Source organism: Oreochromis aureus, linkage group 5 (assembly GCF_013358895.1).
Source record: "Oreochromis aureus strain Israel breed Guangdong linkage group 5, ZZ_aureus, whole genome shotgun sequence".
NCBI classification, from domain to species: Eukaryota; Metazoa; Chordata; class Actinopteri; order Cichliformes; family Cichlidae; genus Oreochromis; species Oreochromis aureus.
In genome coordinates this window covers 36,383,376-36,408,498 of record NC_052946.1, presented here as the reverse complement: position 1 = coordinate 36,408,498, position 25,123 = coordinate 36,383,376, and the positions used below count along the sequence as shown (strand labels likewise).

Here is a 25,123-nt window from a genome sequence, read left to right as displayed (position 1 = left end):
AAAACTCTTTTTTTCTGAAGCTGTAATAGCACAGGCCCATTATTTTAAATTCACTCTAACACAGATGTGTTTGTGGTGTAAAAGCTTAAAAACCTTTACACTGACATTTTTTAAAAATCTTTTTGCATTATTCACCTTATAGATGAGCTGCAGATTAAGTCCTCAGTCCAGGTGAAAGGAGTTAACAGTAAGATAGGCGAAATAAATGAATGATTATTAACATCAGTTGTTGGCAGCTTTGCACAAAGATCACCAACTGGACACTTCAGGTGGCAATTGTTGATGAGACTAGTTGAAATACTGAAAACATGTTCATCCTTTTCAACTCCGTTTGCACTTCCATTCCATCTTGTTTACCATTCGTCTTTCTGCCCTCTGCAGAGTTCTCGAGGGAGAGTCTATTAGAAGCTGCCGGTGGGCTCGAGTGTCCCCTCTCCAAGGAGAAGGAGGATTGTTCCAGTGTTGCCAGTGTAGCAGATCCCTCATCGCAACAAAACAATGCACAAGCAGGTACATAACTGTCATTAGAGCCTTGCTTTTTGCAGAAAATGTCTCCAACGTGGTCTTGTCCTCAGGGGACTCCTCGTCCTCCATGCAGCCGGCAGGATTTATTTAAGTTTGTTAAACAGTGCAACGGCTTTGGCTTGCTGTCATATAATCATGGCTCGTCAACAAACATCTGTGAAGTGGCTTTGATGCACATTTCACAGAGCACCGGCATGGCTGAAATACCCTGAGAGGAAGCTACACACACGAGCGGAAAAATCAGGTTTGGGAAAAGGGGGCAGGAGGAGAGCTAATACTGGCATATGCTGCAAATGGAGCATGTAGATCTTGTTTTTTTTTCCCCCTTTCTGTATTTCATTCTTTCTCACTGAAATGTATCATTTCTTTTCCATGACTTGCTGTGAATTCTGATTTCTTTCATGAGGCATTGATGGTCTTATTAGTTTAGCCACAGCTGACATAAGCCCAGCATCTCTTCAGTCTTGCACTTTTAAAATTCATTTAAAATCTTTTAATCATATTTTACATGCTGAGACAAACACAGCTCACTTCTGGCTACTGCTCATGAGTTTGATAGGATGATACAAATGCTGCTCATTGATTTCAGCTGTAGTAAGTTTCATGTGAGCAAAGGGAAACCTGTGACTACAAGTTCACCATTGCAGGTAACACACCACTTGGCTGGATGTGGAAATCACGATAATTTACAGCAGTCACTCACTTGACTTAATTTCTCACACATTTGGGTTTTGAGTGACAGTGTGGGCCTCATGGACACAGAATAATACAAATCTTAGCTCACTTACATAGTTACATTTAATAAGCTATGTTTGGAGAAGCACAGTTTAGGGTCGTGAAAACCCAATCTGATTTATCCATGCCTGGTGTGAAGTCTTGGGTCATCAGAGAGATGCAGCACACCTGTTCCAGCTCCACTATCAGCTGGTTAACAAGTCTGTCTCCTCTCTCTGCTTTCCACCTTGTAAATCTTTCACAGCACACATTTTGACTTGTCACAGTAAGGAAAGCACGAGTAAAATTAATGATGGCTCACTTCCTTAAGTGTTCCAATACTATAAACCATGACAGTGAAACGCCAAACACTGTATATAAATGATGGACATACCCTCCAGGTATGATGTCACTTCAGCAGTGATGGGAAGGTTATGTTTTAAATGTATTCACTAGAGATTACAGAATACATGCGCCAAAATGTAATTTGTAATGTATTCCGTTAAGTTACTCAATGCGAGTAACATACTGTGAATACTTTGGATTACTTGGTATATTGTGAGTAGCCTTCAGTAATAGTAATAAATCACACAGCAATAGTACATCGAAGGTACTGAAGTGGCACATAACCCAGGTAGCTACCTCAACGAAGGTAGCTGCAGTAGGCTAACATTCGTTTTTAAAAAGAACTGACTTTCTTGACTTTGACAGTGCATGACTTGCCTGCCCATGCACTGCTGCCTCTGTTGTGCTAGCTCCGGGTCCATTGTTTAACTGATGCCACCAGCATTAACAAGACGTTTACATTAGAGCCTCTTATTGGCTCTTTGTTTGGGTTTCTGGCAATGCGTTTAATTATCAAAATTAGAGAGTCGATAGCCTAACATATGAAACTGAAAATGCTGTGTAATCCATTTATTTCAACAAAGTAACCATATTCTAATTATCACCTATTTAAACGGTAACTGTAACAAAATACAGTTACTCATATTTTGTATTTTAAATATGTAACACCGGTACATGTATTCTGTTACTCCCCAACACTGAACTTCAGTTTCTCACCACTCAGTCTTCAAATATCAGACAAAAGCAGAACTCAGCTCAGAGAAAGAGACTGTTATTTTTAGCGATTTATTTTAGCATGACAAAAAAAATGTTGACAACCATACACTAAACTAGCAATGAGTGTGCAGATACCTACAGGAAGCCAGAGTGAGAGAGACAGATGGAGTCCTTTGCTTTATCCTGGTTCAGCTGAATACTTCACCAAGGTGGAACCCGAGCATCATCAACACACCTGTGCTTTCCAAAACACGCTTTGGGTTTGTTGTTTCATTTATCCCACATCATTGGTTTAAACTAGGCTTCATCTGGTATCTGTTAATTCTGACATGTACTTATGTGAACGCCCAGTGATTCTGAAAGCTTTAATAAATGTCCACAGTAATCAATAAAAAGCTAAATGCATGTAAAGTTTATGCAGCAGTATGTCGATTACACGCTTACCTTACTCTTCATATGCGCCCCCCCCAAAAAAAAAATCACAGCAGCGAAAAGAACAAATTGGAGAAATACTAAATAAGCTGTAAAGAAAAGTCCCAAAATATTTATTGTTTACTTGCACAAGTCCATTAAAATCTCCAGCGTCAGCCTCTTCTCTCACTCTTTTATGTCTCTGTCTATATTTCTGCAGAAACAAAAGCAGGAGTGAGTCAGCCGGCAGAGGAGAAGACAAAGAAATGCAGCCTGAAGACAGAGAAATAGAGCCGTCCTCTGTGCAACACAATGCTGCTCAGTCTGCTCAGTCAGCCCTACACAATGACAGAAGATTGTGTCTGCAGATTCTCTTTTTCAAAACATCAGGGCTTCTATATTCCTCTACGGCCAGGCCTTAGTTACCACCTTGAGAACAAAAACAAAAGTTTCTACATTTATTTTGTGTCACAACTCTTGTGTAGAGGGACAGTTCGATAATTATATTTGTTTTTGTTAAAGCTCCCCCTGCACTAAATTAAAACTAGCCTATCGTTTCCCCCAACTGGGATTTATTATCTGGTTTACGGGACAAGCTTTCGTAATGTCTTACTCACACACACATTATCATAATCTGTCACAAGTTTAACATCCCGTTGCATTATCAAAGACAATGAATATTTTATTTGTAATCAGTTTAGACATTTTCAATCACTTTATACGTGCCATGAATTCAACATTTATTGTTCCATGTCATAGCAATAAAATAGCATCAGAACCTGGTAAGTAACCAGAGACAAAACCATCAATTTAAATTCAAATGCCGTCTCTTATGAGCAATCAGTAAAGGCAGAATGTGGGTTTATTGATATTTTATATTAAACATATATTTGGATTTTTGAACAACTCGGTTGATATTTACAAATATTTTTAAGACCAACTGCAATTTTTTTTTTTTACATTATTGATAATTAGTCGATTAAACACATGGAAGAAACTAGAAAGCTATTTTTGATCATAATTATGATTTCCTTTGGGTCCAGTGGGTCTCAAACTGTGTGTCGAGCCTCCCTGGTGGGGCAGACAAGCACTGTGTGTGGGTGGCTGTGATTACCAAAGTTATAAAATAAGGTGAAACTAAACTGACTGAAAAATGTAAAAAGAGGCTGATGATGGTATGCTGTTGATCTGTATTTTGTTGAGCTGTCATCCTTGCTCGACTTTTGAAGGCGGGCGTGCCAGAAAAAGTTTGGTAACCACAGCCTTGAACTGTGTCTACACAGAGCACATTTCAGACCTTCTCTTCAGACATTTGTCCCACATATGTCTGACAGAAGAGTCGCTCATACCTTAATCACACTGGGCATTAAATGAAATTCAATCCATAGAAGTGTATTTTCATGCTTTAAGTCTATTTTCATACATTCTGCGCTCACAGTTGCAGTGATTGTGTCCAGCAAGGCTTTGAAAGCTTCCAAAATGACCTCAAAGACAATACTTTTACACACACAGAGCTCTGTGTAGATGCAGCTTCATGCTCTGCAGTTCTAAACAGACAAGATGTATAATGTCATTTCTTGGAAACATTTTAAACCTGATCATTTCTAGATGAAATGATTCACGAATAATCCCAGAAAACACAATTATTTTCAGCTTTAACAGCATCCCAAGCCTGCAGTTGTTGACTCTGTAAGCAGCGTTGCAAAATGTAAAAAAAAATCCAGTCAGGAACCAGTCCAGCCATCAGAAAAGTAGACTAATTATACTGTAACAGCTGTCATTCTGGTTTTGTTTTCATTTTTCAGAATAGAGAATTAGTGCCGATACAAATAGGAAGGCACTGCTTGTTGAATGAGAGAAAACAGAAAACCCAACCTGCTAGCTAAAGTGCAGCACATTAAACCACATCTAACTACTGGACTGACTCTGACTCTGGTGTAGTCCCCTGGCTATGCTTCAGGACCACTGCTAACGATTGCTTGTAGCTTAAAGGCTACAGGGCAGATATGTTTGTTGTTTGTGTGGCTAAGATTCAAACTCCTGTCAGTCAGTCACACACATGCAGACAGCTGAAGAGAAGCATTTCTGACGTTTCCCCAAAATAATTTTAGTTCTTTTTAGCATAAAAGGAGGGAGAAAGCCTGTCTTTAAGTCTTTAAACCCTGTGTGAGCAATTGTTACTCAATAAGAAGTAGAAAGCTACGTCAGTTTACAGTAATGCATGTACTGATAACTAGACTATTACCCTTCTTGTAAATGTCTAGTTGATAAACAGGGTACAAGCGATCGTCTCTAAAGCTCCATTTCCATATTTAGGATTAACAAGGAGGAATCCATCCCCAGTGAGTAAATTGCACCCTCATTTTTGACACATGAATGCTTCTTGGGAATTTAAATTCTGGTCATGAAACACCTTCTTGCATGGCACTGAATGTACAGTGACTTGTTGTCTACGCCCAAGGTACTTACTGTGCTTCATTTTGTACAAAAACAACAAATTTAAACACTTTTTTTTAAAACTGCTGCATTTTATTTGAATTCTAGTTTGTAACAAAGACATCATAAAGTCATCAGCACACTAAATATTTGTCATGTAATCTGTCGTTTGTATCACTGAAGTGGCATTATGTGACAATCTTTCTATAACCTTCACATCATACTTGACATGTCTAAAAGAAATAAATGAACAAAACTAGATCTGAAGTTTCGGTGTCACTTTAGGAGATTAATCAGCCACAGCAACAGCTGTTTGTTACTCAGTTGCCAACAATGGTCACTTTATCCACGATGAACAAGAAGAACAGTAAAACATTCCTCTGCAAGCTTTATGTTTTTCTTCTGCAATGTATTTATGGGTAAAATTGTTTTTTGAATGGTAGTAGTGTACTTTACTTGAATAACATGGATTTTTTCTTTTGTTCTAGTTTTAACTGATTGATGATTACATCTGTAATCTAAATTTGTTTGATACAATAAAATGTTTAAATTGGTGATTTGGTTTCTTTTTTTGTAGGAAAGATTATATGAACTTCATCAACAGTGTCAGTATGAAGATGCAAAGAACCAGGAGAGCTTTTCCTATTCAAGTGTCAAAAAAGGAAGCCAGATGTATTTTAGTAGGAATTCTCAAAGCCTTCACATATCGTTGCATCATTGGTCATGCGCTCAGCTAAAGCTGATTTTAACTTTACTCTAAAAATAGACGCTCTGCTATTAAATAATTTAATGCACTCTGAGGCAAGAGCATAAAAGCACATATATTTTTCATACAAGGAGAAGATTTCACAAATGCATTTTGCAACACTGCAGTAGTTTAAGCTGCGTGGGATACTGTATGTTTAGTTTTGCTGTTAAAGCATTTCACCTTTGTGACTGGAGGTGGATGTAGTGAAGGATCCTTTCAGAATAAAAGCCCAATTGCACTTTAACAGTTAGCGAGACTTAAAAAAAATATTTTGTGATGTACATTTACGCTGTTGCACCTAAAATTTAGCTGAATTATAGAAAGGATATCCATATCTTATAGAATAGTTTTTTCTTTAACACAAGACTCTTTGTGTAACAGTCGTTACTGTCTTGCTGTGTGATGGATTTATATTCATTTTATATTCAAAGTGGGTGTTGGGATGGAAGCTCAAATCATGCAAATCACACTGACAAGCAGCAGAGCTGTGTCTTCAGTTGTTGTTGTGGCATTTATTCATTTAAAGACTACCAACTGATTCAAATTAGAAAAACATATTTTTCCCATCTGTTGTAAGAAGAAAACCGATGGTGCAATTCCAAACTGCTCCACTGACGAGCGTTAAAATATGAAGCCCCCTGGGCCATTGCAGTCTTTGCTCTATAGCTCCTCTTGCTGGGAGAGCAGAGAACACAAAGGATGTTTTTTTTGAGGAAACATTAATTTTAACTTTGCATGTTAAAGTCAAAGTGAGAATCTAACAAAGGAGCATTTTCAATTGAATGCATGCTTTACCATCTTTTTGATAATCTTGGCTGACCAAACATCGGTCTCTACTTCTTTATTATTTATTATTACTACTTATTCCTTCAAGTATTTCTCCCTTTTAAAGTCTAAGAGCCTCTTTAGTTCAGTTACATTATTAGTTTTTCATTGATTATCATTATTTTTGGGGTGCAATAACCAAGGAACTATGGTATGATTGCTTTCTAAATATAAGATAATTAATACAGACCGCAGTGAATAATATCAAATTTTACCTTCTGCAATAAAGGCTCTTCAAAGGAGATTTAAAATATTGCTTTTAAGTAAAAAGGTTAACAGTTGTATGTTTGAAAAATGCAAAACATAATCTATTTAACTTAAGTTCTTATATAGAGTTGTCATGTCTGGATTACTGGCCCGTGTGTAAATACGTCCCAGACAAAGAAACAGACTACGAAAAACTCATATATGACACAAAGTTTATTTCAAGGTTAAATGATTGTTTTATGCTTTGAAAGTTCAAATGTAACTTACAGCTGTTTAGATGACAAATTAAATTAATGATATGGACTAGACTGTATAACATGACCAGCATGTGTACTTTTGTATTTAAATTATTGTAGTATGCTACATTTAAAATAAGACATGAGGAAGTTTCTATGATTACGCTACATCTTACCCTGGGAAGATCTCTCAGTTGTTAAAGTAAAAGGTATCTGAGTTTTGTTACAAAAGTGTTACTTTTTTTCTATTCTGCAAACACGTTTTACAAATGAACTGCTGTCTGCTATTTTGTATCTGTAGTGGGGTCTTGCAGGGATTTTTCTGACAACACTTCTTGTCTCGATCGCTGCTCTTTTGTCTCGCTGGGGTCTGAAAATCCTGGAGGATATAGAAGATTGGAAAAGACATCAGAAAATCTGGTTAGGTTGAACAGAAAATAATATCTGTATGAATTCATCTCAACATGAGATCATTCTAAAATGAATTTAGATAACAAATCAAATCAAGGGTACTGAGCGCATTTATGGAACAAGCCAGATCAGCGACAGGTCTTTTATTCTACTTCAAAAGAGGTTGTCAAGCTTTTTAAAGGTGATCTTTTTAAATTTGAGTTGTTGAAATAAGTGCGAGCAGAAAAAGAGACTAAGCTGAATATAAAATTAAGTATAGACATTTAAATAAAACCTCGATTGTGTTTATTTTTTATATTTTAATGCATATTTGTGATTTTTGCACGTATAAACAAAAAATTATGCAACCCACCATTTGAGCCACTTTCCTTCCATTTGAGCTTGTTGTCTTCGGTGTGTCGTGTCCAAGTAGAGCGGAAGCTCACCAGCTCAGCTGTGATGTGTGCGAGGCTCCACTGCAGACCTCTGGAGCTCTCCTTCCAAATATTACTGGTGAAAGAAAACAGTGTTTGTGCGCATATTCATATTCCAGTCATGAAAACAAACGACTCTGCTGATCCTCCATTTGATATTTTTTAATGAGATTTTCCTTACCAAGGTAAAGGATTGCACTTTTTTCTATGAAATTATCCTCATATATATATTCAATAAAAAGAAAACAAATTAAAAAGAAAATAAGCAATACATAAACAGGATTTTGTGCTGATACTTTTGGGTCCCTACTGACTTTGGTTATCCTTCTGGTGTGTCTAAACTGAACAGTTACTATTACAGATTTGGAGATTAGTTCACCTTTGAATAATTATCAAGTCATAATTATGGGTTTTTGACCAACTCAGCAAATGATAGTAACATAAAAAAACATGGTGTACATGATAAACATATACATAGACATCCTACAAAGCAAAGAATTAATGAAATTGCAACCTCCAAGTGTAAAACTGTGAAAGTGCCAGAAACTGAAGTTTCCTGAATAACCAGAGCTCGACTCCTTCACGTTAAACTGACCAGCTTTACAACATAATTAAAGCCTGAAAAAAGTTTGATGTTAATTTCCTCCTTTTGAGACAACTGTATAGATATATTTTTTAATAAGTCCCCAGTTTGAATTCTATTAAAGCTAAAAATTATGCAGTGTCAGTGCTGTGTCTGTCCATCTGAGTGACAGATGGAGCCGTTTAATCGTTAATTGTACTAAGACACACGAAGGAAGTAGGTTTTCAAGAGTTTAAAAATCAGTTCTAGTCAAACTCTGTGTGCCACTCAACATCACAGTAACAACAGAGTTCTCCAACCAGCCTAGCTAGAACGGACTAGAATTAGCTGACGCTAACCCTAACTCGTCCAAATATGGTCACTTCTGGCATGCTGACATCAGTCTTTCACATTTTTTTTTATGTGTGTTAAATGCTTGGGTGTTAACACTTTGTTAACATATTAATATCTAAAACCAAAAGTGCAATAAAGTTTATTTTCCCAGCAGGTTTCACAGGCCTTGTGTTTACCTATGTCTGTTGCAGGGGTCTGGTGGACCTGGGTTCTCTTCCACCAAAGGAATAACAATCTTTTCAGCCATATCGGTCAGCAGAGAAAATGTAGGATACACAATGAAGTCTATGAAACCTGCGAGAACAAAATCCAGCGTATCAACATGTGAAATAAAATGTTGCTGACTCAAAAATACTAACACCTTGTTACGTCTTTAATGTCAGTAAAGAAATGTAAGTGCATTTCAGTGATTCAAACAATAAAATTCAAAGGGCATATGCTGCATTATCACTGAGAACTGTTAAAAACAAAATTCACATAAATCTTGCTACTGGCTTGTTACATTTGGAAAGAGAAAAAATGTGATTAGCTTCACTAGAGAATACATTTGACTTGTTTTATGTATCAGGCGGATATTTATTGAATATCTTACAAAGGCATAGACAACAGACAAAAGCGATGAGGAAGCTGGTTTTTAAAAAAGAGTGTGTGCTTTATGAGACGTACCGATCTGGGATTCAGCTACTAGGGTGGTTTGTCGATCACACAGTGGAGAGAAGGGGAGGCCGAGCTCTGCCTCTCTATCACCCTCACAAAGATAGAAAGAGAGAAAGAAGATACTTAAAGGGCATCCCACACAACACCTGAAAATAACTTTTAAAAGGTCAGTTTGTTCCAACAGTCGCCTCCTGAAACTATGAGACTGTTCAAACCTTTTTTAATTAACCACCAAACACAAAGAAAACGTGTTTCATAGGTAAACCACGTCTTGTTTTCTGAGACAACAGAGCTCTCCCACACCTAATCTGTGAAGTTTCTCCTTCAGATCCAGGTAGTAAAAAAAGCAGAGTGCGAGTAGCTTTGTGCAGCATTCACTGTAAATACACTCACAACAGTCGTGCCAACTAACATCGTCAAAAAGCCAGACAATGAGGACAGTGAGCATTTTCTCTGCGGGGTAATTATATTCTCATAGTAACTCAGACATCAACAGAAAGAGTCCCTCCACCTGATTGGATAACTGCATCTCCTGCTGAGCTGAAGAACAGCTCTAGCGTCAGCTGTTGCTCTAAAAAGTCAAGACCAAAAGCCACATCTTGCAGTCTTCAGCTTTTGGCTCATTATATTGTTTTATTATATACTTTTCCCCAAAGGTCAACAAAAAAATGATAGCTTGAGTTTCTGTTGGGGTTTGTGAGGCTTTAAAGGCAACAACACTGATTCTCAGCAGTCCTCTATTTCCTCTATTTATATGTAACCTTTAAAGCCAAGTGCATTACATTATTTATGATATGTACATGAGTTTTTGAGACTACATAATCAGTGTTATCTTAAAAAAACCTTAACAAAAATAATAAATTTTTAAGCAATAAATTACAAAATAAAGCAAATATGATACAAATTAAAACAAATTATGCAAATTCATATTTATTTTCTATTATTTTGTCAGAATGTTCAATAAACAATTATTATTAAAGCGATTATTTTATGGTTCAGGCTTTAAAGGGTTAAAACTTGAGCTGTTAAGATCGATTCTTTTTCAGTACCAAGGTAATGCAGAATAACCTGTTAGGAGAGATTTTCCTTCTCTGCTGCCTCTGCGTCATATCAACGAGCTATCTTTATGGATTTCTTTAGCTCTGACGTGATATCCCCCACTGAAGGTTTCCCACCCTCCCTATACAAGCATTTTACAAAAACTGCTGCCTCTTATTAGGCATACAGCCCTTTGACTCATCAATCATGCAGTTAATAACAGAGCTAACCAGTCAGATGGGACCAGGGACCACCAGGGCAGATATGGTGACGTCTAAGAATACAACATAAGGCGTTCTTTTATATTTTGAATTTACATTCATTGTGTGGCAAAAGCCTTTGACCACTGAGAACTACAAATGAGGTGGCATCTAAACCACATGCAATCAAGGACAACCTTTGAGACAGACACTAATGCACTTTTGTTTTAGAAAATGAAATGAGTGCCATCCTTACTAACAAGCCTGAAAATCATATCACAAGGGCATTCACATATACTGGGAAGCCAGTGCATGTAAGTGCATGTAGGAAGCCGAATGAGAAAATGCTGGATTTAACCGCTACAGGCAACAAAATATATTCATCACTTTTGTTGGCTTTGTGTTTAGGGCACAGCTAATGGCAATCCTAACAGATAAACAACAATACTGTACAGCATAACATGTAATTCATCAGCAAGGTCGAACGACAGAGGCCTGGCGAATAAGGGAAGTAAGTGAAGGCATAGAGACGGATAAGATCTATAGAGGAAGTAAATGTCTGGTACAGTAGGATAAAGAGAGAGGCCTAACATACTGTGTACTAAGCTCTCTCTGAGGTATGGCTTCAGGCAAAAAGGCTCCAGTGTAACATTTTTTGCGACTGAGGGATCAAATTGGAGGATTTGCACTTCCTCTACAATCATCTACAATCATCATTCATCTGCAGAGTATAGTGAACAAGAAAGCTCACAAATTTGGATCTGGACTCCAACATGGAACCAGTGATGTAAGAACAGTGGAATCACAGTAGCTACACTTTATTTTTATCCAGTAACAAGATGTCCTGTTTTAATTAGTGAGTTTGGAAGTTAGCAGGCAGATTTTCTTGTTGGTTGGCGAGATTAAAGCTAGTTGTTCCCCTTGTTTTCTGTATTTGCACTAAGCTGAGCTGGGTAGCTGCTGGCTTAAACTCTTTATTGACTACACACTATTTACTGTTCATCTTCTCATCTAACTGTTGGCAACAAGTAGTTTATTCTTTTATCTAAAACAAATCTTCTTTCAGCTTCTCTCTTTGGGTGTTGCCACACTATCCTCCTCTGTTTCATGCCTTCCTTCACTATATCCATGAACCTCCTCTGTAGTCGTCTTTTCCTTGTTTCCTCATGAAGAGAGGTCCACATTCAACATGCTTTGTCCACTTTATGCTCTATCCCTCCTTTGCACATGTCTAAACCATCTCAGGCTGATCTCTCTAACTCTAACTGATGTACTCATTTGTAATCATGTCCATCCTTGTCACTCCCACCACAGAGATGACTACGTTTGGTGACACTGCCACCAACTCTAAGCCATACGTCATAGCCAATCAAATCACAGCTGACACTCATCTCCACGCACTCTGCACTCCCTGCACTCCCTTCTTCACATCTCTAGTTATCCTTGTTGACATGAATCCATGCTCATCACTAGTCAAAATAGTCATTTCAGAGTGCTTAAAAATGGAGGGTAAAGACCCACTGAGCAAGCACTTTTCTAAAGTAGAAAAAAAATTATTCATAACAGGAAAGAATCTGCAGTAAAAACAGGCTCAGAGAGGAGCCTGCCACTCTGCCCTTGAATTTGTGTGAAATAAAAAGAAGAGCATAGCGAGATGACAAACAACAAATAGGACATATCTCAGGCCTATTAAACAGAATATATATATATAGTGCCTACCTGCCTGAAAAACTCCTCCATCAAGGCTTTGGTCCAGCGAGAGTGCAGCGCCCAAGGCTTGGATGGATGACTTATGTCAGCCGTGTGCAGTAACAGAGACAGTGCTTTGGGCTTGTCAATCCTGGTGTAGAGAGCATAAGGCAAGCACTGTTTTAACTGTTGTTTTGTTGTGTCTCCAGACTGAAAAGCAGACTAAACAGCAGCTAGCCTGAAACTAAACTGCCTGCCTGCATTATGTGCAGGCTATTCTAATCAGCTCACTGCACTCCAAGCATCCATTACGTGGCCTGTTGATTATGCGCCACAGTGCAAACAACAGCACAGTCCATTAGCAGTACCGTTCTTGTTGTTGTAGACAGGATTTCATCGCTTTGACTTGGAGCAGGTGGGAGGACATGTCCGTGGACAACACCATCTCTATAACAAGTGACCGCAGCTCCCTGTGAGAACGCACGCACACACAAAAACACAAAGTGTACAAGTTGACCTTGGCTGATGAGGAGTGAGTAAAAATGACAGACAGGAAGGCTCAATGGGGTTGTAACCTGTTTAGATTTCCTGATAGATTTCCTTGTTCCCATGGCAACACTGACTGCTAGAAAAGCCCATTAAAGTATGCAGCTGGGGTTTATCTTGTGTGATATCTGCACAGCTCCCCCAATCGCATATTCTGTGAGTAATATATGAAGCAGCAGCCAATACAGAAACTCTATACAGAGTATAGATATGCTGTTATCGCAGACTCCACCGCAGACCATCAACTACAGCTAACTTTTACTTTAAATGTATGTATCACAACATTCCTATAGCATCTACCAAATGCAACTTATTTACTACATTTCCAAGTTTAGACGCTGTAGTCAGAGTTTGTTATGTCTGTTATCCTCTGCTGTTTGGTGAATATGTCATTACACGATATCCTAGGAGGTCAAAGATCAGGGTCAGCTAGAAGAGACACTGTATGCTTTCACATAAGTGCACTAACCAACTTGAGGTCTGGGGGCTGTTTCCTTAAAGCATCGGGATGTCAGTTTATATGTAAAATAATGCTAATAGAATAATAACATAATTATAAATAAAAATCTAAATGTTGTCGAAAGCCAGAAACTAGTTCCACACTACAGAAGTTGGTATTTAAAACTGCTGAATAAATGTATTGCAATTGTTTCAGTCGATTCCATATGTCCATAATAAAATAAAACAAAACTATTAATTAATAAAAAAAAATTTACTTATTGGCCAATTAGTTTTTCCTAGAGGTCACACTGGAAACACACTAAGATAAACAAGTTATAGCTTTGCTCTCCTACATGATGCAGTCTGAATTCTCCCTTATTTATTTTCCTCATTAAGTTGTATCATGCTTGTGCATATGTGAGGACTTACTGCAAACCAAATCTGCCTACAGGTACAAATTCAACCATGTCAACCTGAACTTCTAGTCAACATTTATTGCTTTAAGAAAAAAGAGGCTGTCTTGTCAGATAGAGTCTTTGCCCAGACTCTAACTAAATGTTGCTGTTGGTTAAAACGTCATTTATGACATTTTTAACTCATTTATTTCTGGAGGGGATTTTTGACTTTTCAGAATGCCCTTTAACACCAACAGATCAACGGGGACATTTTTACACAGGCTTGTGAAGTTTGTACATACAGACTGCAAAAGAGTTTCTCCAACAAGAGATCAACAGGTTCACAGTGTAATATACTGAACTGACACCATCATGAGCAACTGATCACACTGCTAATAGAGGAGGGAAAACGTTTCTATGACATATTTATGTCTCCCTGTGACTGTCTGCTCTGAAGTCAAAATGGGTCATTTTAAAGATTTAACTCTGGAAAAAAATGTATTTTGCATATTTTAGATGGCTAATAGCACCGTTCTGTCATGTTCTGGCAAAAAGAAATCATTATTAAATTCTTCAAACTAACTCAGTGAAAAAGGTTAAATGATCTATAACATACAAAAATTAATTATTATTAAATATGTGGGGGGTCACATGAGAAGCTGGAAAGATTATGAAAATATAAAAATAACATTAACACTGTAAAATTTTGAGGTCTTACATCCATTCCTCCCGCGTCAAATTAATAAAGATGTTCATTTGGTCGTCCAGCAGTAGGCGGAATGCTGCACTCAGGTGATGGCTCTCTTGTACGGACCGGTCATTGTAGATCAACGCAAACTCTGACCTTGGAGACAAAAGGTGAGTGGAGATTATTACAGACAGTCGACAGACAGATGGGCAGGTTGTAAAGTGTTCCTGTGCATTAAAGTGAAAACTCTAATATGACAGTTGCTCTGAGTGAAGGAGGTGAGACTGAGATAAAAGGAGAGTCCTCTGGGAACAATTTAATGACTGTGACTGCAAGCCTTTAATGATGAATTTTAAAGTGCTGAAGAGGAGGTGGGATGTAATGAAAAATGACACAGTGTGGGTATTAATGACTCACTAAATAAGATAATTAACGGATTTCTCAATCAGGCATCCTGTATCCACTTATTGTCTTTCGACTGTTAAAATGGGTAATAAAGCCCACTGTGGAAAGTTTTCCAATTAGTATTTATGTTTAAGCTTCTGCCACCTTTCACCATTAAAACAAACATTGAATAAAACACTTGAGGAAATGGTTTTAAAGACAACACAAAAGTGTGTATTAAAGTAAAAAAAAAAAACTGGTAAGACTTCTGTGGGTCTGTAATTTCCTAGTGTTCATGATTCAATTCAGTTCAATTTTATTTATACACCAAATCACAACAACAGGTGACTCAAGGCACTTTACGTTGTAAGGCAGACCCTACAATAATGCATACAGAAAAAAACCCAACAATCATATGACCCCCTATGAGCAAGCACTTTGGCGGCAGTGGGAAGGAAAAACTCCCTTTTAACAGGAAGAAACCTCCGGCAGAAACAAGCTCATGTATTCATAATGTTTTTCCTTTCGTTGCTATGCAGATGACACAGAGACATACCTTCCTAAAAAAATCTAGTGACCCTAAAAGTCTAGCTGATGACTTTATAGCTATAAAATATTTAGTCTATATAGTTATATTCCATAAATACTGGGTGGAACATTTTCTTCAACTCAATACCTGGAAATTAGAAATTATGTTACTTAATCTTACAAACTACAGTGCAAAAGTCTAATTTCTTTATATTTCTGCTTGGAAAATGAGGAAAAAAAGGCAAAAACAGCCTAAATCTGTCTTTTCTGATGCGGCTTCAGTGGACAACAGATCATCAAACAAAATCCCCAAACATTCCTCTGAAAATGGCCAAGGCACAAGAACTTGATGCTCAAGACTTTTGCACAGTACTGCATTGCAGAGTACTGTTCCTTTGGTAATCACCAGGTTTGGCTACTTACGTTCTCCTCTGGCTTACATGGAAAGTTAATTTCTTGGCTTCCTACTCGTTTTAGCAGACGCACATTACCCCGATCCTGATCCTCTCTACTAACTCCCTGCCTGTTTTAGAATTGATTTTAAGCACGATCACGTTTAACACATGTTCGTGTCTGGCCCTGTGCCACGTTCAGGCAGCACTTCTGCCTGAAAGTTGAGGCTTAATGTCAAATGCAGGCATGGCTTTCCCATCAGGGCCTGTCAGCTATGAAATGAGGAGAAATGTTTGAAATGAGGAAGGCTCAGAATCAGAGGCTTCCAATAAATCACTTCTTAAAATACATTTTTATAGACATGCTTTTATGTGATTCCACTTCATGTGATGTCGTCCTTTATAGGCTTTTAATGTTTGAATAACATCTCTCTCATCTTGCATATTATTTCTGGGGGCGTTTCTTTTTTAGCCACATTTTAATCTTTTTTTTCCATCTGAATCTGTCTCAACTTTAAATAAATTGCACCTGTTGATTTTGTTGTTTTATTCCCTTTGTGTCCTTTTGCTTGTCAGACAAGGCACTTTGTAAAGTCTGTTGTTAAAGGTGCTATACATAATAACATATTACACTGATTTTTCAGCCCATATCATATATATTACATGTCTGTCTCAAAGTCAGATGAAGTTCCAAGTAGAGTTACTGACTTTGGGATAGATCTGCTGTTAAGATGTGTGCTTTTACTGTGGGGAGGCATCTTTGTACTTTATTCCCAAAATAAAGCATGATGATGATGGGTGCCAAGAGACTACGTTCTTCAGTCCTCCTATGTGGAAAGTCTAAAAATACGATGTTCTGTCCATGAAGTTGTGTTTGCTTTAGAGGGTTCTCACTCGCTCTCTTACTAAAACTATAGTTTAAGAAAGCGTACCTCACTATTCCTGTATTTCCTGATATCTCTTACTATTTTACAGTTTCATAACAGGACATGGCTCATATATAGCTGGAGCTTTGTACCAGGGCTACAAAAATATTGCAGAAAAAGAGCTTACTTTGTGTGGATGTGAAAGTTATTTGTAGTTCCTGTGTGTTCATAGTCATGGATAGCTGCAGCAAACAGGGATGCCATCACCTCGAGCTCTGTCAGCCAGTGCTTGATAGACACAAATATAAAACCATTAAAAAACAGTAATAGAGTACTATGATGGTAAAAAGAAAGTACACCATCTTTCAATTCAAAGTTTTAAATATATACTTCATAAAAGTCATCTTGTCGTTATCTGCCCTTAGAAGTAGCAAAATACAACCACCCACCAAGGTGGTTGTATTTGCCCACCACAGCAGCTTCACCCATGATGCTTTTTATAGCTCCACATTCATGTCCAATGGTGTAGGTGCTTGCCCACACAGAGCCAGTGTTAAAAATATGTAAAGTGTCCACTGCAGTCACTGTCTGTGCTTTTAATGCAGCATTTTTTGTTTTATTTTTGAATTTTTGTGGTTCTCTTGTTTCCAGTGAAATCTACTGTCACTTCCCTATTCTGGCACATTTGTAAACCAATGAGCATTCAGCAGATGTGTAAGTCATGTGCATAAAGTGATGTGCAGTTAGGATGTTGGAGCACCTCGGGGTGGTGGGTAAAGACCCCTTTCCACTTGCTGTCTAAATGGAAACATGTACAACGGAAATGTACACAGACACATTCGCAAGACCATAAATTATGCTTTACTCGCTAAGCCAAAAGCCTGTGTGCAATATTTCCAGAGACATCCTTCATAAAGGTCAGACGATGAAGACAGCAACTCATAGAGTGCATAGATACAATGTAACAAGATGAAAGTGCTGACATCAGAACTGCCTAGAACGTGTGGGAGGCCTTGAAAAACATCAAGGCCATCATCTCTTTATTTAGTCTCCATAATTTTCACTCTGAAACAGTTTTGCTTAGTGGCTTAAAGAAAAGTTAGAGTGGAACAGATCCTGTTCCTCTGCAACGCCATCACCACCAAACCAGGAAGTATCATTTCTATTGTCACAGGACTGCGGGCTCTGAAAGTAAAAGTCATTTTGGAATTTGATCGTTATTTGCGCTTTACAATAGATCCTTATTGTGGTGCTAATGTCAGGCAGTGACTCTGGTCATTAGCCTTCATCTTCAGGGTGATAATGAATGCCACATGTATTTTTAAAAAATGTCATTGCAATCCATAAGAGTTGTTAGGATATTTTAGTCTGTGGATATATTTTTTTTAAAAACATTTTACACAGTTTAATCCCCATTTGTAAAAACAACAGATCAATGCAAATTAGGAAAGTAACTCCTAAAGGAATAGATTATATATTTGTTACCTGGCATCATAAGATTTGTCTATTCAGTCAAAGCAAATGGGACACAGTGCCACAGTGAGGGTGGAAAGTGTTGAAAGGTGGGCCACTACACATTGTTGCTTTTGATTTTTTTCATGGAATTTTCAGAAAATTATAAAGAAAAGTTATCACACCAGCCTTATCCTTTAATAGAAAATCCAGGTTAGTCTATTGTACCACGAGTCCGGAGCGCAGCAGCAGACAGTGCAGTGTCTGAGTTACATCAGCAGCGTGAACGTGGTTGTGGTAGGGGTTGTTGTATTTGCAGTATCCTCTCTCCAGCGCAGACAAAAATTCTGTGAGGCACGAAATGGGAATCTGCAAAAATGGTTACATAATCATCAAAAGTAAAGCTATGTTTAAAATACCACAGGTTCACAAAGTTTATGTCAACAGTAAAAGCTAAAACAACCTGAATGTTGTAATAAGGCATGATGCATGTGATTTACACACATAATTTGGTAACCCATTAGCCCTCCAAACACCACAAAGGATAATAAAACCCATATGCCTGATAACATCTGCAAATGACAACACTAGTTTCTCACAAAAATACTCCTTCGGAGTGGCTCTGATTATATTACAGTGAGATCGTCCATCCAAAGCACTGAAATTCTCCAATGACTATAATAAGTCATTGTATAGACGATGAACTATATACAAACTAAAGAATGAAATGCAAAGTTAAAAGACCTTAAAGCGACTGTTGAGCTCATATCTGGTGATCAGCTCAAAGAACATAGTTCGCAGTGCATGATCAGAGCTGGCCGAGTTCAGAGCAAACACATCAAAGCTCCAACGGTCCACATCCTAAAGAGCAAGAGAGGAAAGCACTGATGTATACTTTTGGTGTGTATACGATAGATTATGTGATGTCCATATTTTTAGCAAAGATCCAACCCACTGTGAGATTTATGATTAGAGGGGGCTTACCCTGAGGCAATTTACGACCTCTGCAGGTTGGTCCGGCATGGCTGCTGTGTAGGCCCTCTTGAACATCCTGGAATAAGGGAATGTTTATGGTGAGTTCAGTTAAAGTTCAGATGTTGACGCTGTGCAGCGACCTGGGTTTAGGAGCTGTTTATATAAATCCTCTAAAGTCCCTGTCTGCTTTGGAAGGAAGTTTTAACAAGAAAATGGAGATAATGTTTCACAGTCGTGTGTAGCGGGCTGTGTTTGCTGTGGATGTAATAATAACAACAGAGTGTGAGCTTGTATCAGAGTTATTGCACAGACAATGAAATCAGTAATTTATAATGGGACTTTTATTATATGAGATGCTTGTTTCCTTGTTTCCTATTATTTAAGTTTCATAAAAGAGAGTTACTGCTGTATGACTGCTTCTGTGTCTTCCAGTCAGTATTTTATGAATTGCTGTTTTAAAAAAATGATGCCAGGTTTTTGAGTTCTTGTTTATCATTTTGAGTTTTGCATTCAAGTTTTGATTTCATTATGATTCTGGTCATGACGTTTGGAGCTTCCATTCTTGTTGAGATTTCATTGTCATTCTGAGTCTTTGGCCCTAGTTTTTATTTTATTTTATTCTGTTCCCGTATAGTTCTCGTTCCCCTGTGTTTCCCTGTGTTTGCTTTTACCTGCTGTGTATCCTTCTCCTGGTCTTCTGGTTTAGCAGTGTCCCTGTTTTAGCTTCCTGGCAGGTTTTCTGTGGTATCTCATTTACTTTCTGTCTTTTCTGTCCTTTATGATCTGCTCCTCTACAGCCTTTTTTACCTTCCTTTAATTGTTCCTCCTGCGTTCTGCCCTCATAACTGTCCCGTTTCCCAGTCAATCTCCTCTGTGTATATATTCTGAATAGTCTAGCCTCATTGTTTAATCCATGGTCATGTTCTGTGTCTTTCCATCATTTTTGCCTTTTCCATTTTTTGTCTGGATTTTTTGTTTTTTAGATTTTCATGTCTGGGTCTTTCTTTTATTTCTATAATCTCCCTACAGTACATGTGCTGCATTTGGATCCTTTCCATAACATCATCATTCATTATGTTTGCAGTTCTGAAATAGAAATGAAAGAAACATAATACCGCTCCACAAATATCCCAGCTTGCACCGCATGCACAATGCTGCGAAACTTAGGCTTCTCATCAGAGCGTCGCGTAGGACGGCGGATCTTCTGGGTGAAAGTGGAAGCCAGCCAGTCCGTGACCTCTGACGGCACCCCGTCTGACTGCAGTTGCTGGAGGTCATCTTCAGACTCCAGACACTGCCTGTGAGAAACAGTGACTGTTAGACAATATTAAGACACATGGTAAAAATGAAGACTGAGAATGAATGAGCAGCACTAATAATGTGCCTCTGCGATATCACTGAGGTCCAGAGATTTTTAATGGTGAAAGGATAATTTTATATTACACAATTAGATTTATTTAGAAATACTTCCATTAGCTGTCCAGTCAAAAGTTTAATTAAAAAATAATTTCAATTGTATGTCTGTTAAATAAGCTAAGTAAGAAGTTACTACTCCCAGAAAGACTTTTGGAACTTTTTACTCTGGTTTTATGAAATGCAAGAGACTTCATCGTACTGCTTCCACTCAAAAAGTAGCAGAGAAACAGCACCTAAAATTGCACAAAGCAACATGTTTTTTCACTCTGTTTTCTCTATGACACACTGAATCACAAGCTCCTCTGTTCCACACTTCATGGATTGTGTACCTCAGGCTTTTTACAGCAGGCTACCAGACCACCAGTCCTGAAAGAACACTTTCTGCTGTCAGACACTTACATGGCTGCTGTGCTGATGACACCAAACTTTTCTTATCAGTTTCCTCATCTGACATGCAGGGGAAGGCCTGAGAAGTCAGGAGAAAAAGAAAGTTTTCATAGGACTCTATGCAGTCCTGTGAAAAACTAAGTACACCCTTAGTGCATCCATAGGAAATAAGAGAGTAGGTAGCTGTCAGGAGCTAATCAAATCCACTTGATTAACTGATCATCAGAAGGTGTGGGCACTTCTATTAAAGCAGAGGCTTTGTCATTTTGCTGGTGCGGAGTATTCAGTTGAGTGCAATGAAAAAATCTTCCCAGGAGATTCACATCAAGGTCAGACCACACCACGAGGTCAAACACATTACAAAAAAACCCAAGAGCTACAGCTCAGATTCTACAGACCTCAACCAGCATATTAAATGTTAAAGCTCATGACAGTACAATTAGAAAAAGACAGAACAAGTACAGCTTGTTTGGAAAGGCTGCCAGGAAAAAGCCATGTCTCTCCAAAAAGAAATTGGCAGCACGGCTTAGGTTTGTAAAGTTGCATCGAAACAAACCGCAATACTTCTGGAACAATGTGTTTTGGACAGAAAAGACCAAAGCTGAGATGTCTGGTCATAATGCATGCAGCTGACAACAGTCATGAACAATAGTTTTCAGACTAGTTTAGCAGAACCTGGGCTCTTTTCACTCATTGTCACACACAAACTCCTCTATATACCACAGTATGCTCGACTCAAATGTGAGGCCATCTGCTCAACCACTAAATTGGGTGAAATTAGGTCATGCAACACGTCATTGATACCACACCAACAAATCTACAACAGAATGGCTGAAAAAGATAATAATGAAGATGATGAAATGGCTCAGTCAAAGTCCAGACCTCAACCTGACTGAACTGAACTCTGCATAAACAAATGTGTCAAACAACTCAAGAGTGGGCCAAAATTCTCCACAATGATTTGAGACTGATAAGGTCATATAGAAAATAAGCTACCGCATAATGGGGTGTACTGGTGTTTTCACAGGATTGCATATATTCTTGTGAAAACTTTCTTTTTCATATGACTTTCACTGCTAATCCATGTGATTGTTAAAACACTTCTATCAGCCATCAGTAGCTAACCCAAAATGCCACTTTTTCACACATGCTGGTTTCTAGTTTCTGTTTGTAACAGTTTCAAAACTAGTTATATATCTTAGAGAACACCGTGTTCATTTAGTTTAGTCACAATGGTGAAATTTGCCCCAGATGAGTCACTGTTTAAGTGCTAATTAGGGACTTTTAGGGATGCACAAAGGTGAGTTACCATTTTCAGTCTCTGCACTAAGTTAAGCTAACCTGCTGCTGATTGCAACTTCATATTGTAGCAACATGAAAGTGTTATCAATGTTCTCATCAAAGTCTTTAAAAAGTGCTTTAAAAGCAAAAGACAACTCAGAGGAAGATGTAAGTGAAGCTGATCAAACAGAAATGAACTGATCTTTTTTTCAGTTATAAAAGCTAATCACACAGTAGGTGGCCCATGCACTCCTTGGATAACATCTTTTACACTTATATTGTTTTTCTGGCAGGACTATACTGTGGTTGTTAGTGCTTTCCCCTCACTGCTTATCCAGGATGTGAAAGCTCGGCACTGATCTACAAAACTGATCTATAATTTCATCTTCTTTGTCTTCTTCTTCGTCTTGTAGTATTATTTTACCTTGTTCCATCGAGGTACACTGCCTCTAGTAACGATGCTGTGTATTCCAGGTTCTTCTTGATTTCTTCAAAATCAACATCTTTCTCGTCTAGCTGCTTCAGCATGCTCCTCAGCCTGAAAGTAAACGAAATATTAGAATCAACAGCTGTTTTGGTTGTCTGTAACTTATTGTGCCTTTGGTGATATTTTGAGATGCAAATAGCAACAGCTTGAACCTGCAGCTCTGTGAACAGGTCTTTGCAGACAGACAGCACTTGTTGTTGTCTTGAGTGAGTGAAATGACGTCCAAAGCGTTTTAACAATCAGTTGAGAAATCCTCATGAACGGAAAAAGCTCATTTGGAAGTGATTTAAGTGCCAAGCTGTCCAAAAAGGGCATCATTAGTGCCAAATTTTCCATGAGAGGAAAGCTTCCCATGGTTAGGTCCTTATGTAACTCAAATTATATCAAAATATACTCCCTGAAAAAAAATCATAATTTTCTGCTTTATCTAACTGTTCTCTGAGAACACGCTGCCTCTTTTTGATTTCGAAACTTTTAATCAAATTACATGCTGGAAGCACATCCCCTGAAGTATAATAGAAAGCAAATGCTCGATGTCGCTCAGAGTGTAACCCACCTGCCGTGTGTTACTGTAACCTCCTCTCAGGAATGAGTCCAAAAGCTCCACGCCTGATCCAGTTGTCATTAAAATTCATATTCTTAGTTTGTAGGACTGGAAACTTTCTGCTGTGACTGTGTTTTCATTTGATTTCAGAAATATATCGACGTGATAATATACAGTATCCGTGCCGCAGATAATTTCTTCAAAACATTTTAGTGCGTCGCCCATATGGTGACCAGAATGACTGTGTTCAAACAGCGTAAGGCCGGGCAATGGAGCCAACTCCTGGGGATGAGACGCTCACAGCTTTTCAAGTGTTTATCACGCTGGCAAAGGCTTTTGAAAGCTGTTGAGTCATAAAAATAGCATGCATCTGAATACCACCGCTCACTTTCTATCTCAAGTAATCTTTCATGATAACACAGCCTTTTTTGTTTCAACTGTTTGCGGCAGAAGAACCTTTGACAGGACGTTTACAGGAAATTACTCGTCAAGTGCACTCGTGAAAGTGTGTTTATAGAAAAAGATGACAAATTCTCCTTTGGCTCAAGCATTGTTGAATCTACACATCTGCACACTGCAGAATGTCGTCCTCTCCAAGTATAGATGAGCACAAGAGAATGGATTTAATGGCATCTCATTTGCAAGCACAAATTAATAAAACAAACGTCACCCCAACCCCCACCCCTGTCCGCACTCAAAACCCCACAAGGTTTTGAGCTCTGAACCCTGCTCAAACTAAAAAAACAGATGAGTTAACCAAAACAAAACCACATGACCCACCACCTCTGCAACAGCTCCCTCCTTCAGCAAAAGCGTGGGCAAGACAAGTGTTCACACATGGAGTAAAAAGCGTTTCTTCTCTCATGTCACTATGTATATTTGTGCGACCAAAAGGTAAGTGCAAAATGCTTGTTGGGGTAAGAATCTATAAACTTAATTGGAGCAAGTACGGTCTGAAAAAAAAACAAAAAAAAACATGTCAAACCATAACCCTCTAACCCCGAGTGTATTTTTGAGTCACATATTTCCACTTTTGCAAAACAGAAAATCTCCTGCATAGAAATGCTGTGCTGCTGAATGTTATTGTAACAAAAAAAAGGCAAGCATGTTTGATAAAGTCCTCTTGCCCTGTTCATGTAATCAAATAGAAGCTGGAGTGTGTAATCAACTAAACATAAAGTCTATTAATTGAATCCCTGTCTTACCTAGAGATGGGTATCTGGAGCTTTTTCTTACGGATTCGAACCAGTTCAGCCATTCCGCGCTCAAGCTGTGCTCTGATGGACCCCAGAATTCAGTATAAAAAAACAGAAAACAAAAAAAACAATGCCAATATAAAAAAAATAAAAATGTATTTTAGGGAACTGGTAAGCAGAAAAGTTCTGCAAACCACCAACGCAAACTTTATGTGTCCTGAGACAGACTTCTGTTTCAACAACTCTCCCACCCACTTCTGGGGGAACCTACTCCACTTCTCTCTGATTGGTTAGGCGGGCCCAAACCGTGTCAGTGTGTGCACATGTGTGTGCGTGTGTGTGTGTGTGTGTGTGTGTGTGTGTGAGAGAGAGAGAGAGAGAGAGAGAGAGAGAGAGAGAGAGCCGCTGTGAGTGTCTTTGTCAGACCATGAGTGTTTGTGTATATGTGTACACCCGTTGTGTGAGGTGTGAGAGAGTTGACCTCACTCGCTGATGAAGTGTTGACTGCAAGGCTTTCAAGCAGTGTGTACTCAAATCCCAAATGAGAATTTTCCACCGGCCGCAAATCAGAGAACTGCACAGAGAGTCTTTCAGTGAAGCCCACCAGGGGCACTCAAACCAAAACACATAAACAAAACTTGTCCTTGAAAGCCGTCC

The 25,123-nt window shown here is 38.3% G+C and overlaps 2 protein-coding genes across 3 annotated transcripts in view; one reads left to right on the top strand and one right to left on the bottom strand.

The window, feature by feature from the left end:
- Positions 1–7,075, top strand: part of LOC116320710 (protein phosphatase 1 regulatory subunit 1A) — a 34,551-nt gene extending 27,476 nt beyond the window's left edge. Inside the window, exons 6-7 of the mRNA XM_031740379.2 lie at positions 382–510; positions 2,933–7,075. Coding sequence (XP_031596239.1) covers positions 382–510; positions 2,933–3,003 — 200 coding nt within the window. The 3' untranslated portion in view covers positions 3,004–7,075. The remainder of the gene's footprint in view (positions 1–381; positions 511–2,932) is intronic.
- A 48-nt stretch (positions 7,076–7,123) lies between these two features.
- Positions 7,124–24,700, bottom strand: LOC116320740 (calcium/calmodulin-dependent 3',5'-cyclic nucleotide phosphodiesterase 1B). 2 transcript variants are annotated; one of them, XM_031740436.2, is made up of 14 exons: positions 24,476–24,700; positions 22,664–22,777; positions 20,271–20,453; positions 19,165–19,231; positions 18,925–19,041; positions 18,409–18,549; positions 16,916–17,016; positions 14,589–14,714; positions 12,857–12,958; positions 12,519–12,639; positions 9,571–9,652; positions 9,081–9,198; positions 7,928–8,064; positions 7,124–7,543 (listed from the first exon to the last, which is right to left on the bottom strand). In XM_031740436.2, exons 1-14 carry the CDS (start codon positions 24,526–24,528, stop codon positions 7,449–7,451), a joined length of 1,557 nt encoding a protein of 518 aa, XP_031596296.1. In that variant the 5' UTR covers positions 24,529–24,700; the 3' UTR covers positions 7,124–7,448. The 2 variants fall into 2 exon arrangements, with proteins under 2 accessions (XP_031596296.1, XP_039468388.1); XM_039612454.1 differs by lacking the exons at positions 22,664–22,777; positions 24,476–24,700 and adding an exon at positions 20,971–21,029.
- Positions 24,701–25,123: the final 423 nt, after the last annotated feature.